The sequence below is a fragment of the Channa argus genome, chromosome 4 (assembly GCF_033026475.1).
Source record: "Channa argus isolate prfri chromosome 4, Channa argus male v1.0, whole genome shotgun sequence".
Classification (NCBI taxonomy): domain Eukaryota; kingdom Metazoa; phylum Chordata; class Actinopteri; order Anabantiformes; family Channidae; genus Channa; species Channa argus.
The window spans coordinates 27,460,008-27,473,192 of NC_090200.1; the positions used below are offsets into that span (position 1 = coordinate 27,460,008).

At 38.7% G+C, this 13,185-nt stretch overlaps 2 protein-coding genes across 2 annotated transcripts; both read left to right on the forward strand.

Annotated features, from left to right (window-relative positions):
* On the forward strand, positions 1-7,493 carry chmp1a (charged multivesicular body protein 1A). The gene is made up of 7 exons (XM_067500181.1): positions 1-153; positions 1,250-1,269; positions 1,389-1,466; positions 2,258-2,404; positions 2,580-2,708; positions 2,956-3,149; positions 5,955-7,493. The coding sequence occupies exons 1-7, from the start codon at positions 147-149 to the stop codon at positions 5,974-5,976; spliced, it is 597 nt and encodes a 198-aa protein (XP_067356282.1). The 5' UTR covers positions 1-146; the 3' UTR covers positions 5,977-7,493.
* A 3,021-nt stretch (positions 7,494-10,514) lies between these two features.
* Positions 10,515-13,128, forward strand: slc10a3 (solute carrier family 10 member 3). The gene has a single exon (XM_067500180.1). It carries the CDS (start codon positions 10,915-10,917, stop codon positions 12,322-12,324), a length of 1,410 nt encoding a protein of 469 aa, XP_067356281.1. The 5' UTR covers positions 10,515-10,914; the 3' UTR covers positions 12,325-13,128.
* Positions 13,129-13,185: the final 57 nt, after the last annotated feature.

Consider the following 13,185-nt stretch of genomic DNA (forward strand, 5'->3'; position numbering starts at 1 on the left):
AAGCAAGAAGAAGAAAAATCTGGTCACGTGACTAACCCGTTGACCAGGAAGTGCAGTCTCAGAGACATCAAAACAAATCGAGACAAGGCTGTTACAAAGCTGAAAAACATTCTTTCGTTATTACCTGAGATTATATTCGTCTCGACATGGATGGTGTGTAGAACCTTTTGTGTTTTACTGTACTTATTGGACTTTGCTGCTGTTTGTGTTTATCACACCAGTGTTTTTACAGCTAACACTCGTGTAGCTTGTTAGCTTGGGTGGGTCGTCAGTGAACGTCAGGCTAACTGTCAGGTTAGCTTCGAGACCTGTTGTTTTCTGTCTATTCGTTTAAACTTTAAATTCCTCCATAGTTGCCGACACTCAATATTAACGTGTTTTTCGGTTTTATGTAACAAGTCTGAACGATGCCTGCTGCTGAATATTTTTAACCACATTTTATGTTAAGGCAGGAATATTTTTTTCCATTCAAAATGTCATCAGAGTAGATTGATTCGACAGACGGGGGCTCTTGTTTAGATTTAGACACGTTTTAGCTTCAATGAAAGACACAGTAACTTATCGCACCAGAGTTTTTTCTTTTTTCAGCGCGTTTTTAAATAGATTACTTCCACTTTATTTGCCATATAATACATTTGCAGTATTAAAATAAAACATACAGAAACTGCAAAATGTAGTGTTTTGATGATTTCCCATTAGTGGATATGCGTAACCACCTTACCACTAAACAGAATTCTTTGGTTAATGTTTTAGTTGTTTATATGTTGTTGGTGTATTGGTTCCAACGGCATATCATTTTTATAAATTCGTACAATACAACAATTGTTACTTTTCTAGGTTCTAATTTTTAGATAATTCTTGTGCAGTGAAAACCGATCTGCTGCTCCCACAAAATCACAAGTTATGAGAAGGCTCTGCTTGTGTCAGGGTTAAGTACAGAGATGGGAAGAATTAATTATTTAGATCTTCTTATAACGTTTTTCAGTTATTGCTGGAAATAACCACAAATATGGAGTTGGTCAGAAGTAAAGGATATCTATACACATTTTACTTTTTCACTCTGTTGCTATTATAGCTGTGTATCCTTTGCAAGTGAAAGTGTGCTCACTTTAAGAAAGCTTTTTATCAGTTTTCCATCCGTTTCAGACATTCAAATCCAGTGTCACCAAACACTGTATTTCTAATAGAATATTGTAATAATTTACAATGTATATTTTAAACTTCTAACTCTCTCACTGTTGCTCCACAGACACGCTCTTCCAATTAAAGGTGTGTACTTAGAAAATAACTGGTCTTAGTCTGCTTGATAAAAGAAATATTTTATTGTTTATATATAAAAAAAAATTATTTATTAGTTTAACTTATATTTTTATTCTTTTTGTTTACAGTTTACATCAAAACAGCTTGAGAGACTGGCCAAAAAGGCAGAGAAGGAATCTGAAAAGGAGCAGGCCAAGGTCAAGAAGGTAAGCAAACTGACTTTAGACCAAACCACTGGGGCGTTGTGCTGAGTGGTTAGAATGCAACATGTTTTGCATCCTCATGATGTGAGGTCTTAGTATATTCTGCTCTGTTGTGTTGCGTCTTCAACTGACATATAATGCATAAGTTACAATCTTATGTAGTTGGAGAAAGATATTTATCTAAGTAACCTGTTACTTTTTAACATTATCACTTTGTACCATTCCATTCTTCTGATTACGCCTTTTTATTTTATACAGAATAACTGATTTTGCCAACTGATTTTTGAAATTAAAAGACTAAAAACCTTGTTACCAACTGGTTAGAGAATTAATGTAATACAATTTTATTACATATAAAATGCTGTTATCAGTGTAATGTACCACACTCTACCAGTTTCTGCAGGGGGCAGTACAGCTTCAACATTGAATAAATTGTTCCTTGGTGGATTCGGAAAACTCATGCGTCACTGTTTTGTTATTGGGTAATTAATTTAGGGGTAGATATTTCTGCTGTATAGTCATTGGGCAACTCGGTTTTGTTTTGTTTTTTTAATGCAGAAAAGATATTAACATGGTTCTTATAGAGCAGTTGGGAACTAATACAGCTAATGCCTCATTATCTCACTGGCCAGAGATATTTCCCTGTTGAGTCATTATAGTCTTCTCTCCTAATATTCAGTTGAACAGCTCACGACTAGAAATATACGTATGTGTACACAAACATTGAAAATTATGCCAAATGAGGTATACTAAAGTCCTTTTGATGGTAACAGTGTCACTTTTTCCATCACCAGGCTTTGCAGCAGAAAAATGTGGAATGTGCCCGAGTGTATGCAGAGAATGCCATCCGGAAGAAAAATGAAGGTCTTAATTGGCTGCGCATGGCGTCCCGAGTCGACGCTGTGGCCTCTAAAGTCCAGACTGCTGTCACCATGAAGGGAGTAAGTTACTGTCTTCACTTATACACACACCATAAAGAGTACACATTCATGCATAACAGCGCCATTATAAAGGAACTATTTTCATGCTTTTTTTTTGAGATGATGATTTTGTATATATTAAATTTTTTCAAAATGACCTGAATAAAGCATTGATGTATCACATTGTTTTCATCAGGTGACCAAAAACATGGCTCAGGTGACCAAATCTTTGGACAAAGCTCTAAATTCTATGGACCTCCAGAAAGTTTCTGCGGTCATGGATAAATTTGAAAGTCAAGTACAAAACCTTGATGTCCACACCTCGGTGAGTAACTGCAGACTGTGTATTTGTACTTGTAATACTTGTATTTACATACAGTGCTTCAAAGTGTTAGGTTGGTTTCAAAATTAATTATGTTTAGATATTCTGTTGATGCCACAATCCAGTTATGCCACAGTTTGTATGCAAAATTTCTTCAGTTCTTCATTCTCTCCACTCGATTTTCTTTCTTTTTTCCTTTCTTTTTTTTTTCTTACTTGCATTCAATCCAACCTTCTCTCTCTTATATCAGGTGATGGAGGACTCCATGAGCTCAGCAATGACACTGACCACGCCTCAAGAGCAAGTGGATGACCTGATCCACCAAATTGCAGAGCAGAATGGCCTGGAGGTGATGGACAAGCTCAGCCAGCTGCCAGCAGGGGCCACTTCAGTGGCTGCAGAAAGCTCACGGAGCCAAGACAAGGAGGAACAGCTGTCTCGACGGTAAAGTTTGCTGATTGTGCTTGATACAAAGCAGTATGTGTCATCCCATAACTACAACATTACTGGTTGGAAGTGCCATCTGTGTGTGTGGCATTTGTGCTTGTGAATCTTCACCTAGTACAGCTCTTTTCATGCTCCAGTGCAGGCTAACGAGCAGGACATGAACAGGCAGTTTAGCAGTTGCATGATCATGAGATCAGAAAATTAGATTACACAGCCTACTAACAAAAAACACTACCATGGTGGTTGCAAAGTCATGAGTGATGAGAACTTGTTTGTAAAAGACATCAAACTTATCTTTAGAAATTGTGCAGTGCATTTTTTGTCTCTGGTCAACCAACATTCAACCAGATACTAGCATTATATGTTAGCAATAAGCTAAAATCTGTCTTGCCCACAATGGCCTGACTGAGACAGTTAAACAATGTAGCAAAACCATAGTTATATGACATAGTTATATTGTCTCTGATTATATATAATAATATAATATATATATAAAATATATTCATACTATCAACCAACTAAAGCATTTATTCACATCTGAGTTCAAATTATGTCATTTGATTCATTTTAAAATATGAGTTGAAAGTGCTGTCTGAACCTTTTATGTCAAATCAAAAAATTGTATTCACTATTCCAACCCAACCAAATGTTATCTTTACTGACTATTACATGTTGTTTTTTCTTAGTTTAGCTTTCATTTGTTATTTAATGAGCTACTTAAGGTAGCTGTTTGAACTAACACATTATATTTCATCTTAATTAATTGATCATTTGTTTTTCATATTTAAATATTTTACTGATTGAACATTTTGAGACTTTGTTAAACATTCATTTCAACAAATCAAATGTGTATATTAATTAACAATTTATTTATGTAAGTATGTGTGTGTTTATTTATTTATTGTGTAACTTAAGTTGATGCAATAATTTGCAAGTCATTTGAAACAGGACAGTTTTTCAATGCACGTCAGTCAATTTTCAATGAGCTCGGGTTCAGAGAAAGCAGCAGTGTTTCTGGATCTAGGTCATATGTAGTTGTTTGTAGTTTGAACTTTCATTGTTCAAGTAATTTTATGTGTCACTCGACCAATGAAGCGATTCCCAGTACAGAATTATGTCAGTTTTTAAATGTTGTGCTGTCCAAGGGCCTGAAGATTATGGCCATAAACTATTGGTTTTTACTATGGTTCCTTGCACTCAGAGATTTATCTGGATTGTCTGAATGTTTAATGATAGTATGAACTGAAGGAATTCCCAAATTCTTTGCAATGTTTGTTGAGAAACTTTATTTAAGGCCTTGCAAACATACTCTGTCACAGAGTGAAAAACCTCACCACATCCTTATTTTCGTTAAACTCCTCTTCTCTGAAATGCTCTTATTTCTTTTTTAAATACCCAAACAATGTAGCAAAACCATAGTTATATGACATAGTTAAATTGTCTCTGATTATATATAATAATATAATTTATATATAAAATATATTCATACTATCAACCAACTAAAGCATTTATTCACATCTGAGTTCAAATTATGTCATTTGATTCCTTTCGTTTTAAAATATGAATTGAAAGTGCTGTCTGAACATTTTATGCCAAATCAAAAAATTTTATCCACTATTCCAACCCAACCAAATGTTATCTTTACTGACTATTTCATGTTGTTTTTTTTCTTAGTTAAGCTTTCATTTGTTATTTAATGAGCTTAAGGCAACTGTTTGAACTAACACATTATATTTCATCTTAATTAATTGGTCATTTGTTTTTCATATTTAAATATTTTACAGATTGAACATTTTGAGACTTTGTTAAACATTCATTTCAACACATCAAATTTGTATATTAATTAACAATTTATTTATGTAAGTATATGTGTAAGTATTTGTGTGTTTATTTATGTATTTATTGTGTAACTAGGTTGATGCAATAATTTGCAAGTCATTTGAAACAGGACAGTTTTTCAATGCACGTCAGTCAATTTTCAATGAGCTCGGGTTCAGAGAAAGCAGCAGTGTTTCTGGATCTAGGTCATATGTAGTTGTTTCTAGTTTGAACTTTCATTGTTCAAGTAATTTTATGTGTCACTCGACCAATGAAGCGATTCCCAGTACAGAATTATGTCAGTTTTTAAATGTTGTGCTGTCCAAGGGCCTGAAGATTATGGCCATAAACTATTGGTTTTTACTATGGTTCCTTGCACTCAGAGATTTATCTGGATTGTCTGAATGTTTAATGATAGTATGAACTGAAGGAATTCCCAAATTCTTTGCAATGTTTGTTGAGAAACTTTATTTAAGGCCTTGCACACATACTCTGTCACAGAGTGAAAAACCTCACCACATCCTTATTTTCGTTAAACTCCTCTTCTCTGCAATGCTCTTATTTCTTTTTTTTAATACCCAATCACAATACCGAGCTGTTACAATTAACCTCATAAGTTGTGAAATGTTTCACCAGCTGTCTGCATGAAATATGTAAAAATTCAAAAAGAGCAAACAAAACCAAACATCAATTTTGTTTTTCAAAATTTCATATCAAAAATAGGTTTTAGGTGATTTGCAAATCATTAAATTCTCTTTATTTAGATTTTAATCTCAACTTTTGTGAAAATGGAGTTTCTAGATATTCTTGTTATGTTAATATAAAAAATATCACTTGGTTACACAATAATATTGTATGATGCTTTACAAAGTTCTGATTAGTGCATAACACCACCAGTTGGGAACCGGAGTTCAATGCACTGCTCCTTAAAGCTTGTATATCATACAACAAATTAAACTCATCCTGTTTTATCCCACATTGCAGGTTGGCTGCTCTGCGGAATTGAAGGCTCCTCTGGGAGAGATGGTGTGGCTGTCCAGCTGTGTCGATGCAGACGAGCTTAATGACGGCGACATCAGCTGTGTGTGTTTATATTGAACTGTTCCAAGTGGGAGGATTTAATGAGGCTATTGATTACCTTCCCCCTGTGCTAATAATATACACACACACACCCCAGCAAAGGCATGAGTCTTTTTCTGGTTCACCTTTCCCCTTCAATCCTTCTCGACTCTCATTTCTATCTTTCCCTCTGATTCCCCACTGGGTCTCATTTTACATTTCGCTATTCCTGTTTTCCCTCCCTTTTCGTATCCCTCTTTATGCCCTCCTCCTCCTCTGGCTACTGTCCCCGTTTGTCAAATCAAACTCTTTAGGATGTATGCTTTGTTCAAAAAGGAAAAACATTTTTCAATCTGTATAATAGTGAAAAATTAAGAGTTTTAATGAGCAAGGTTATTCTATATGGACATTAGGCTTCCCTGGTGATGGGTGGCTCAAAAATGTGTGTACTAGTTGTAAAGGTTTTTTTGGGGCTCTGTGTGTCAGAAATGGATTGGATGGATGATTCTGTGGAGAAAAAGGAGACTGATAAATTTTGAGGCAAAAAAATCAGTTCTTTGATGGTTTCTAATGCTTTAGTTTAACGCAGTGACATTATGAAAACACTAACAGTCTCCCGCTCTCATCAGATTCATACACATACAAACTGCTTCTTGACATCAGCATAACACTTGTCTTCAAAGGACAATCCTCCAACTTTTTGTTTGAATTTTTCTTGTTTCATTGCTCTTTGATTTATGTTTCTTTTGATTTATGTTATTTAAATTCTTGCTTTGAACGCCTTATTTGGGATGCAGGTGCTTGTATAGGTGCTTTTCCCACCAGTGCCTGAAGGACATAAGTTCAAAGAGCGAACAGCAGCAAACAGGAATTTTCTGTTCTTCTTCCTGTCACATAGGCCAGACATGTTTTTGTCCCACATTGGCCAATTTTCTTCAGCTCTCAGTGTCATTCATCTGAGCTTCGGTTGCTTTTAAAGATGAATATTCATTATGCTTTAAATTGAAGGTCGTGTCTCAGAATAACCTCATTATCCCCAGCTGTCTCAGCTTCAGAGCAGGGATGTACTTAATGGCTCTTTCTTCAATTGACAAGAATCCGTTCTGTATTCAATTTGACTTGAATACCTCACATTTGCTTGACGAGTACAGGTGAATGCCGGGGATATGCTGTAAAGATGGTTTAGATCAAGAGCAGGTTTTGAAGACTGGAGAATAAAATGTACAACATGAGAATGGGTCCTCTTTTTCTATTTTGAGTTGCTGGTTAAGTGCTATGACTGCGTCAGAAGTTTCCTCTTTTGCACATTCAGTAATGGCAGCAGACAGAAGCTAAACCTCCACCTATGACGGTGTGTGTGCATTTTAGCCGTAAGGAGGATTTGTTTATATTCAAGGTTCCACAGACTTTGCAGCACTTTTGTTTTGTATGTTTATCCTGTGAAAATAAAATGTTGCCCTCTGATGCAATTCTCAGTGGTTTTGTGTCTTAAGTGTAGACTTGCGTCGATGCATTTGTTCTGTATGTACAGTAGTTTGACGTGTAGTGAACACTGCCTTTGTTGTATTGTACACCTTTTTATCGTATTTAATTTCACTAACAGATCAAAACACTATGGATTAAAGCAGATCTTATAATCATTTAATGTGTTTTAAAGTTAGGCAACTTTTTAGCCGTCACAGCAAACACTCATAGAAAGTTTGAGTAAATATACAAATATACATATACAGTATACAAACTGAAAATGGCGCAAGAGGAGAAAATTAAACTATGGGTTTTCAAAGTTCACTTTGACTTTACTTTTACATGCACTAAAGTGACCAGGGTAATCTGAGTACCCTGGATACTTAAGTGCATGTAAAAGCAGTCTATGTTAGACATTTATGTTCTTCAGAAGATGAATCCTGCTGACTATCCTAATTTGACTTAATCCTTTGTGCATGTGTCACATCAACACATTTAGCCTCTAGCTGGAAAAAGTCCTCCAGATGATGTAATTGTGTTGCTAATACTTTTGTTGTAGACCTGCTCAACCTGCTGCTCTCCTCCAGATGACATCATCTAAACTGAAAAACACCTCCAGGTGACATTTAATGGCAAGATGAAGATTGTTAATGTGTGTTTAGAGTGAACATGATGCAAATTTAGCCTTTTGTATTTTTTATATGATTTTGACAGCAGGGATGTTTTTCCAGTCCCAATCATAGTCTTCTGACCTCTGTCAGCTGTAGCTAATATCATTTCATATTTTTGCTTAAAACATACCCACAGTGAAAATTCACCTATTTTTAAATCTAGTGCCTTGGCACTGCCTTGTCATACATCAACATTATTATTTCTATAAAATTTGGTTTGTATTCAGTCTAACAGGCAGGTAAGATTTCAGTGCTATAGCCTGTCTCTGGTGCATTGTTTCCAGTAAAAGGAGGCTGTGGATGACCATTGTGTAGATTGGTGCAAAACTGGCATTTTAGGACAATGCTTCTGAATTTGTCATCATCTCTGCTTACGATCTAATTTGCAACACACCACGGGGCACAGATTAAAACCACTGCTCCAAGTTGGTTCATGAATATTTACACTGATACAGCATGTTCCTACACAAATGCAAATCGGGGACACTCTCTTCCTGGGATACTCATCTGAAACTGCAGCATGAACAACACATACCTGTGTACTTTGCCACTGAAGCTATTACTGCTGAAAATGTCAAGGTGGGCAGTGATGAAATGTCGCCAAGGGGCTTTTTTGCATTACTCTTCTAGTTATCTATGTACCTCCCTCATGCTGTCACTGTCTTACACAATTACATAATGTACATTATTATATTGTTGTTAAATAATTAGATAGCCTAGGGAGGGAAGCAGCATAAATGCTGGGCAGGAAATCTGCCACATAACAACTGGCTGTCGCTCCACAAAATGTCAAACAAGAGGCCAGAGCGATCACCCCAGCAGGTTGTCTTGACATGCACGAAGTGTTTGCACTGTGCACTCCCCCGCTTTTTCTTTTTATGGAAGCCTTGACTTAGCCATCGTGACAGAAAGAGGATGCACAACTCATGAAAACACAATAGCAAATAAACAAGCTGTCCCAGGACTGACTAATACATAGAGCGCTGACAGTTAATATCCAGGATAAGCCTGGGTGATGTTCACACTGGAAAATACCGACCCACTGACCTCACTGACCCTGTGCTGGCAAAAAAAACTAAAGGTTATGAAGAGAAAATGGCTTTTTAAATATACAAGTTGCTCCTATCAGGAGCTAGTTTCTATTAAAGAGATTTTCTCAGGGCACTGCAGACAGCATGGAGTTCCCCTTTAATTCCATGTTCCCGTGACAGGCTGCACGGTCAGGTTTCTTGGCTGTGTCTGCTGTGTGTGTGTGACAAATAAGCAATAGTCTACTTGGCAACAACTTTGTAACTGGAGCCTGATCAGGGAGTGAGAGTTTGTTTTGGTTGTCAACCATCAGCACAATGGACTAATGTCACAAGATAGTATAGGGATCAAAGGTCAAGAGACAGAAACTGACAGTGAAGTGTGGGTTAACTGGGCAAATTGAATGGAAGCAGCACTAAATAGCTACATGTGCACACTTTAACAAGCTGCCAACCATTCTGCTATTTTGCCTTGGTCATACAAATAATTACACATCCTACTCGTGTGTCTGTGATAATCCTTCCCCCAACACACACGCACACAGCCATGGAGAAACTAATCGCGGTGTACCCGCTCCCATGTGACCGCCCCCGTTTATTGGCTGAGGGAAGGGGAGAGGTGACGCTTTGACGACTGGATTAATGAACGATTCTGTCAAAGTAGTTAGTTTCTGAGAGAGAGAGAGAGAGAGAGAGAGAGAGAGGAAGTAGCAGAATTTTAGCTTACAAAATAAGATCACAGTTGTGATCGGGGAACACAGTTGTGTTCTGTGCTACACTACCACCTGGCACCAAATTTGCTGCATGGTAGGTTGATAAAACATTTCGGACAAAATAAAAGCGCACAACCTCAAAAAATTATTTTACTATAACAAATAGTACGAACTGTGTGATTAAATTCGTATTCACACGTAATCTGTGGTGTGTGTGATCTGTGTGTCAAACTGCCGCATATGATTGATAGTTTGTTAATAATACAATTGAATTGCTAAAGCAGATTGCAACCTAAGGCTCTTATTATGTCAGTTCATGATAAATTCGCACAAACTGTTAATATACAAGACTGGAGCTTTTTGGATCCCTGGAGTTCCAGCTACATAATACCGGACTATCAATACACTTTTAAAATCAAATCAAGCTGCATTTACTTAGCTAGATGTCACAAATAGAAAGTCATGATTCATAGATCCTTAAATATTAAGGAGAAACTCCCAAACGAACAACAAAAAAAAAAGGTAAATATGAAATAACACCGACTAAACCACAAAAGAAATGAGACATTTTATTTTGGCACTCCCAATCGGAAGTCTGCCTTTTCGTCAAGCTAGCTTTACAGACACGTCGACACAGTGAGAGAACGGCGGTGAGCTTCGCGGTGTACATTAGCTGGAAAGACAATAAAATCAGGAGGACAGGAGGTTTTTGCGTATGGACACGGACATCTTAGCTTCGAGTAGACAAAAGACAAATGGTGACGGAGCTGTGTGTGTGAGTGTTTCCTGTGGCGCTCAGTCAGGACAGGACAGGGCGGGGTGATGTTTAGGTTCCGGTATAAAAGCAGCGAGAAAATGAGAAACAAACGAGATGTGGACCCGCCTGCCGATGCTGCTGCTTTCTACCGGTAAGCAGAATGACAAGTTTAGCTTCGTGGAGTAACAGGGCGACGGTGTAACCGTCTGGGCAGGCCACTTGCGGGGTGAAGCGTCTCTGTCCGTCAATAAGATGAGGTCGCTTTTTACGTTGTTTTGTCTCTTCATTATAACCGGAGGAGCGGACCGGGCGTGGGCCACCGGAAACCTACATTTGGACAGCAGCAACGACACGGAACTAAGGAACGACAGCAGATACATAAGAATCGGGGACGGGTCTTCGCTGGAATTTGAGTTTCCTGAAAACACCAACGGCGTGATTGTAATCTCCAGTCAGTACCGGAACTCTGTGGCCATCAGGACCGGCCGTCAGAGCTGGAAGCAGACTGTAAGAGTTCGGTCCCTGGACCCGGAGGTCCTTTCTATCCTTAATGTGACTGATAGTGGACATGCAGGTCCAAGTAAGAGCTACATTATCAGTATTCGCTCCGGATTTCCAGGCAGGGCTCAGTTGCAGATCCAGCTCCTGGACCTAGACCAGGACTCAGAGCCGGTTCTGATCGAGGAGAGGACGGATTACTCCATCAGAGTGGCGCCCGAAAACGATGACCCAGCCACCCGGCTGATCCAGTTGGGTGGCCTCTCCCACTTCTCTGAGAACCCTGTGCTCTTTGCCCTGCTGCCCCTCATCTTTGTCAACAAGTGTGCCTTTGGGTGCAAAGTGGAGGTGGAAGTGCTCCGGGGTCTGCTGAAGAGCCCTGTGCCGCTGCTCTTAGGGGTTGTAGGCCAGTTTCTGGTGATGCCATTGTATGCTTACTGTGTGTCCAGGCTGACTTCACTGCCCAAAGCACTTTCCCTGGGCCTGGTGATCACCTGCTCTGCCCCAGGGGGTGGGGGTGGCTACTTGTACAGCCTGCTTCTCGGTGGAGATGTCACCCTGGCTATTTCCATGACCCTGGTCTCCACGGTGGTGGCAGCAGCAGCCATGCCTTTGTCATCAGCTCTGTATGGCCGTCTGCTGGGTGTGCATGCCGCCCTCCACGTCCCATTTGTGAAGATCCTCGGGACCCTCCTGTTCATCGCCATTCCCATCTCGCTGGGCATGCTGGTCAAGCTGCGGCTGCCTGCCCTCACACGAGTCCTGCTAACTCTCATTAGACCCTTCAGTTTTGTGCTTATCATAGGTGGCATCTTCATGGCCTACCGAATGGGTGCATCCATCCTGGCCAATGTCAGTCCCCAGATTGTTGTAGTGGGTGTGACTGTGCCTTTACTGGGACTGGTGGTTGGAGCTGCCATGGCAAAGATGGCAGGCCTGGCCCCTCCACAGAGGAAGACCGTTAGTATTGAGGTGGGTGTCCAAAACAGCTTGCTGGCCCTTGCCGTCATGCAGCTGTCCTTCCGCCGGGCAGAGGCCGACTTTGCGTCCCAGGCACCCTTCATCGTGGCCCTCAGCAGCACCTCAGAGATGCTGCTCATTGTTGTGGGATATTTTGCCCGTCGGAGGTTTTGCAATTCTCCCCTCTCCAGGAGTGAAGCTTGATTGTAGCTGTAGTTTTTTCTGTTGTTGTTCTGAACTTTCTGAAGAATGAATTCTTAAAACCTGTGGAAATTTGGTATTGCACAGAAATGACACCCAACAATCCCCAATCCAGTAAATCACTGTTGTATACAGGACAGTGATTAGAATTTTTGTGCTTATGTTGTTTCATACTTTTTCATAAAAAACCAAAGGCCTTTTACCCCCTTGGAGACCTTTTTTGTGCTTGTTTTACAGTATTTTTAAAATCAGATTATACTGTGAGGTACTTAAAGTAAATATTCCTAAGAAGAGAAATGCCTATAAAAGAGGATATTTTTCTAAAAGCTTACTTTTTGTAGTCAAAAAAGTAAAAAAACAAACAAAAAAAAAGAAGTTATCATGTTTACAAAAGGTCAATGTGTCTTATCCTTCTGGGGGGGAAGTTGGAGATAATGTGGAATCTTTTGTGAATCAAATAGGAAGATGAGGATGATTTGAAAGTATTTGCTACTGATTGTGTTTTCTAGATCTGTGAATCCATCTACTTGAATATTACAGAGGAGATAAATTCAATTAAAAAAAAAATGTTGTGAAAGCAGCTTGTTAAGAGTGTTTCTGCCAGTAACCTGTCTTACAGGTGTTGTAGACAAGGTTAACTAGAATATCAAACTGTTGGGTTTCACTTTTGCACATACATAGTAGAAATAAGTGTTTAGTGTTTTTGATATTTAAAAAAAAAAAGCTTTTGCAATATGTGTTGATCCCATGTGGGACATTTTGGCATTTAAATTTCTGATGTTTTTGGAATAAAGCCAGTTAAATTGATTTTTTTTTTTATTTTTAGATCTTTGAACCTCCAGACAAATCATGAAGTTGTAGTTA

What these genes read in the sequence shown, in the direction of transcription:
- slc10a3 (XM_067500180.1), top strand. Translation starts at nt 10,915, where the DNA reads ATGAGGTCGCTTTTTACGTTGTTTTGTCTCTTCATTATAACCGGAGGA.
- chmp1a (XM_067500181.1), top strand. An exon ending in ACCTTGATGTCCACACCTCG is followed by an intron (nt 2,709 to 2,955) that starts GTGAGTAACTGC and finishes CTCTTATATCAG; the next exon opens with GTGATGGAGGACTCCATGAG. An exon ending in GAGGAACAGCTGTCTCGACG is followed by an intron (nt 3,150 to 5,954) that starts GTAAAGTTTGCT and finishes CCCACATTGCAG; the next exon opens with GTTGGCTGCTCTGCGGAATT.